This window comes from Camelina sativa, chromosome 11 (assembly GCF_000633955.1).
Source record: "Camelina sativa cultivar DH55 chromosome 11, Cs, whole genome shotgun sequence".
In the NCBI taxonomy this organism is placed as follows: Eukaryota; Viridiplantae; Streptophyta; class Magnoliopsida; order Brassicales; family Brassicaceae; genus Camelina; species Camelina sativa.
In genome coordinates, this window is record NC_025695.1 from 2,658,897 (window position 1) to 2,662,198 (window position 3,302).

The 3,302-nt window shown below is 34.2% G+C and overlaps 2 protein-coding genes across 4 annotated transcripts in view; one reads left to right on the forward strand and one right to left on the reverse strand.

Annotated features, from left to right (window-relative positions):
- LOC104721243 (uncharacterized protein At2g17340-like) overlaps positions 1 to 455 on the forward strand; it is a gene marked incomplete in the record, with an annotated part of 9,210 nt that extends 8,755 nt beyond the window's left edge. The window contains 1 exon segment of the mRNA XM_010439180.2: positions 213 to 455. Within this exon segment, the coding sequence (XP_010437482.1) occupies positions 213 to 293 (81 nt within the window).
- LOC104721244 (cysteine protease XCP1) overlaps positions 2,682 to 3,302 on the reverse strand; it is a 1,961-nt gene continuing 1,340 nt past the window's right edge. Inside the window, exons 3-4 of one of the 3 annotated variants that reach the window (XM_010439181.2) lie at positions 3,144 to 3,281; positions 2,682 to 3,037 (exon numbers count right to left, since the gene is read on the reverse strand). In XM_010439181.2, coding sequence (XP_010437483.1) covers positions 2,822 to 3,037; positions 3,144 to 3,281 — 354 coding nt within the window. In that variant the 3' untranslated portion in view covers positions 2,682 to 2,821. The remainder of the gene's footprint in view (positions 3,038 to 3,143; positions 3,282 to 3,302) is intronic. The other 2 variants (XM_010439182.2, XM_019231629.1) reach the window with 2 other exon arrangements.

Below are 3,302 nucleotides of genomic sequence, written 5' to 3' on the forward strand. Positions count from 1 at the left end.
GTCTTAGCAGGTTCTCTACAAACTGACTCCTTGACTGTTGTGGCCAGGGCCGTGGGATAGAGACAAACCTTTATGCTCAGTTCAAGTGTGATTCCCTCAAAATTGGAATGGTAAATATCTTAAGAGTTTCGTGGTGTTGTTACATAGAAGAAGAGTTATGGGATCCTTGATTCATCCTCATTATAACTCCGGTCAACTCTTTTGTTATGCAGGTGAAGCATCCAGAAGTAGCACAATTTCTTGGAGGACGTCTTTATGACTGTGTCATCAAATACAATGAAGTCCAGAGTTAATTATATATTTCACAACCTCATTTTTACTGAACTCCTCCGATAATTTTATCATGTCATATAAAACAGCTCTTATTAGGCTTTGTAACTTAGAGATCCAAATCCTACTCTCTGTCGACATTCAGATCTAAGAATTTATGACTTTTTGAAATTCTTCATGAAAAATACGCAAAAGTACTAATCTTTCTGATTGGTCCTTATATTTGGTTTCATATTATGAGGACATACATGGTCGTATTTCACTGTCTAATTAAACATCATCACAAGTGAAAAAACACACTTTGCAAGTTGCAACATGAGCATTCTCTGGTCGTAGATAGAAAATCATAGCATGTCTTGTTCACTTTTGAGTTTAGTTTCTTGCTTCACTAGCTATAGTAGAAAATTGAGCTTAATCTCGTGAAGATAGGAGATGTACCAAGTGGTCCTCCCGACCCGACAGTATAACACGGCTAGTGTTGGTTGTTGTCACTGTCAACGAATGACGTCCCCAGAGATGTATATAATTGCCGAATGGGTGGGAGAACCACTTGGTACGTACATTTTTCTGTCTCCACGAGATTCAGCTGATTGGACGCGCTGGAAAAAAGAAGCAGATACGGTAGACAGCTATGTAATGAGGGCTATAATATAAGCGAACTTGGTTTCTCCCTGATGATGATGAGATAGTTAGTGATGATGATTGATGAAGAATGACGAAGGGTGGTGATGAGAATCATCTCGTGCTGGTAGATTCATCTTGGTTATCACTAACTATACATGACATCATCATCGGGTGGCCAACAATGTTGATATTAAGTTGTTTTCTTGTAGTGAGTGTTTACTTCTTTTAATGCTATATAATAATAATAATAAAGAATAATAATAAAAAAACGTTCTACATCAAAAGAACAGAGTAGTAGTATGGTTTGTCTAAAATATGTTTCTTACGTTCTTCAGAGTCAATCTCAATTTGTTGCGATCTTCTTTTTTGACCCATAATCTTTTAATATTCCCTTTGTTTCAATTTAAGTGATCTTTTAGCACAAAAAAATTGTTTTTTTTAAGGGATGTTTTCAGTTTTCTATGCAAAAATTAAATGTGTTTTTTTTGACCAATCAAAATTTACATTGTATTTTCTTATTGGTTTAATTTTGAAGAATATGTACATTAAATAAGATTATATGTTTTTATTAACTTGTGTGTAAAAAAACCTTAAACATTACTTAATAGTATGAAACAGAGAGAGTATTGATTACATTTATTTCTTCACCGATATAATTACATAATACATTACTAAAATAAAATTTATTCGGGGGCTACCATGAGTTTTCGTCTAATATAATTGACATAAAAAATAAGAAAATTTATATGTAAATAATTCATCGTAAAAAGTCAATATGATAATAGTTAATCCATATGTGAAGAGAGATGTTGGCTATAGACCCCAACAAACAGTGTTGCGTAATCAAGGAAGCGATTGTTTTATCATTTAAAATATGATTAGCACTAAAACTTAAACCAAGGTGGATTACCATCAAGACAACTGCTGCACGCGCAAAACTTGGTTGCGCCTACTCCCATACATATTCCCAACAAAAACCGTTCGCCACGACAAGTATTGTGGCATAAAACTACGTCACCACGATCGCGTTCCTCACTATTACAAGTATTATGGGTTTGTGTCTTGCTTCGTGTTATGTGACATGGAGGTGGAGGTGCAGTAGTTTTTGGAGATCTTGATATTACTGAGTAAAAAAAAAAGTGCAGTTAATTTTGATTAGATCTTAATAAATCCATAATAATAAATTTTGATTTATATGCTAGTTAATTGTTTGGCTTAGATTGTTTAAATCAAAATTCAAAACCGAAATGAAAAAAAAAAAAACTTAAGATTTATATGCTATAATGTTTATTACCTGTTGAAGTCAATATGATGATGATCATCACAAACATGATGAAACTAACATGTACTTTTTTGCCATTTCTTATCGTCTTGTTTTTGTTTCGTTTTATGGAATATTTATAAAGAATTTACTTTTCTATTTTAAGATATAAGCAAAAATAGTTGTTCACGTAGAAAAAATGACTAAGGAGAGAATGAATATTAGGATCACATATTGCTATCAGTCAACAATTTTTTGTGGGGGAGCTTTATGGTTGGATGTTGGGAGTTTTGGTTCATTGGTTTGTTTTGAAACATGGAAGTAGTTTTACAAATGCAACAATCAACAACGTTATACAATATCAAAAGAACAAAGCGTTTTAACAGGAGAAGAGGAATTCAAGGAGCTCGTAGGAAGACATAAATAAGTTACTAACTAATGTATCTGAAGCTTCATTGAGAACATGATCCTATTGAGAGAGTTATTGATGATGGAGGAGCATTTGGAAGACTCTTAATCAGAAAAAAAAAAAAAAGGTAAGAGAACTCTCACCATATTATTTTATAATCTCACACATCAATCAATACAATATGATGTGCTTAAAGCGGGTAAAATGGAAATGTAATGAAAGATAAATTTTAAAGAAAGAAACAGAACATGAATCTATCACTTAGTCTTGGTGGGATATGAGGCCATCTTGTTGATTCCGCAGAGTCCCTCTGGTTTACCAGTGTTTCTCTTCATCCTAATAAACCCTTTCTCTCCCCATCTTGGTCCCCATGAGTTCTTGACGATAACATAGTCAGATCCCTTTGATGAACCGTATCCAACCGCTGCTACACCATGGTCTAGGTCTGTTCCACATCGTCCATTGAACACTCCCTGTAAACAAACCATAATCCCCAAATCAGTTTTTGAGAGAATGCAACAAGATAAGATAGGATACATAGAACAAAGTTTAGATATCAGAATAATCTGTTATACATACCCCTTTGTAGAATTGGAAGTCTCTTCCTGAAGCCTCAATAGCCACACTGACTGGCTGATGAGCTAAAGCCTTTACTAAACTTTCATCGTTTTCTGGGACATCTTCATAGCCGCTGATCGTCACACGTTCCACATCCTCCTGTGTAAGATTCATGAATGT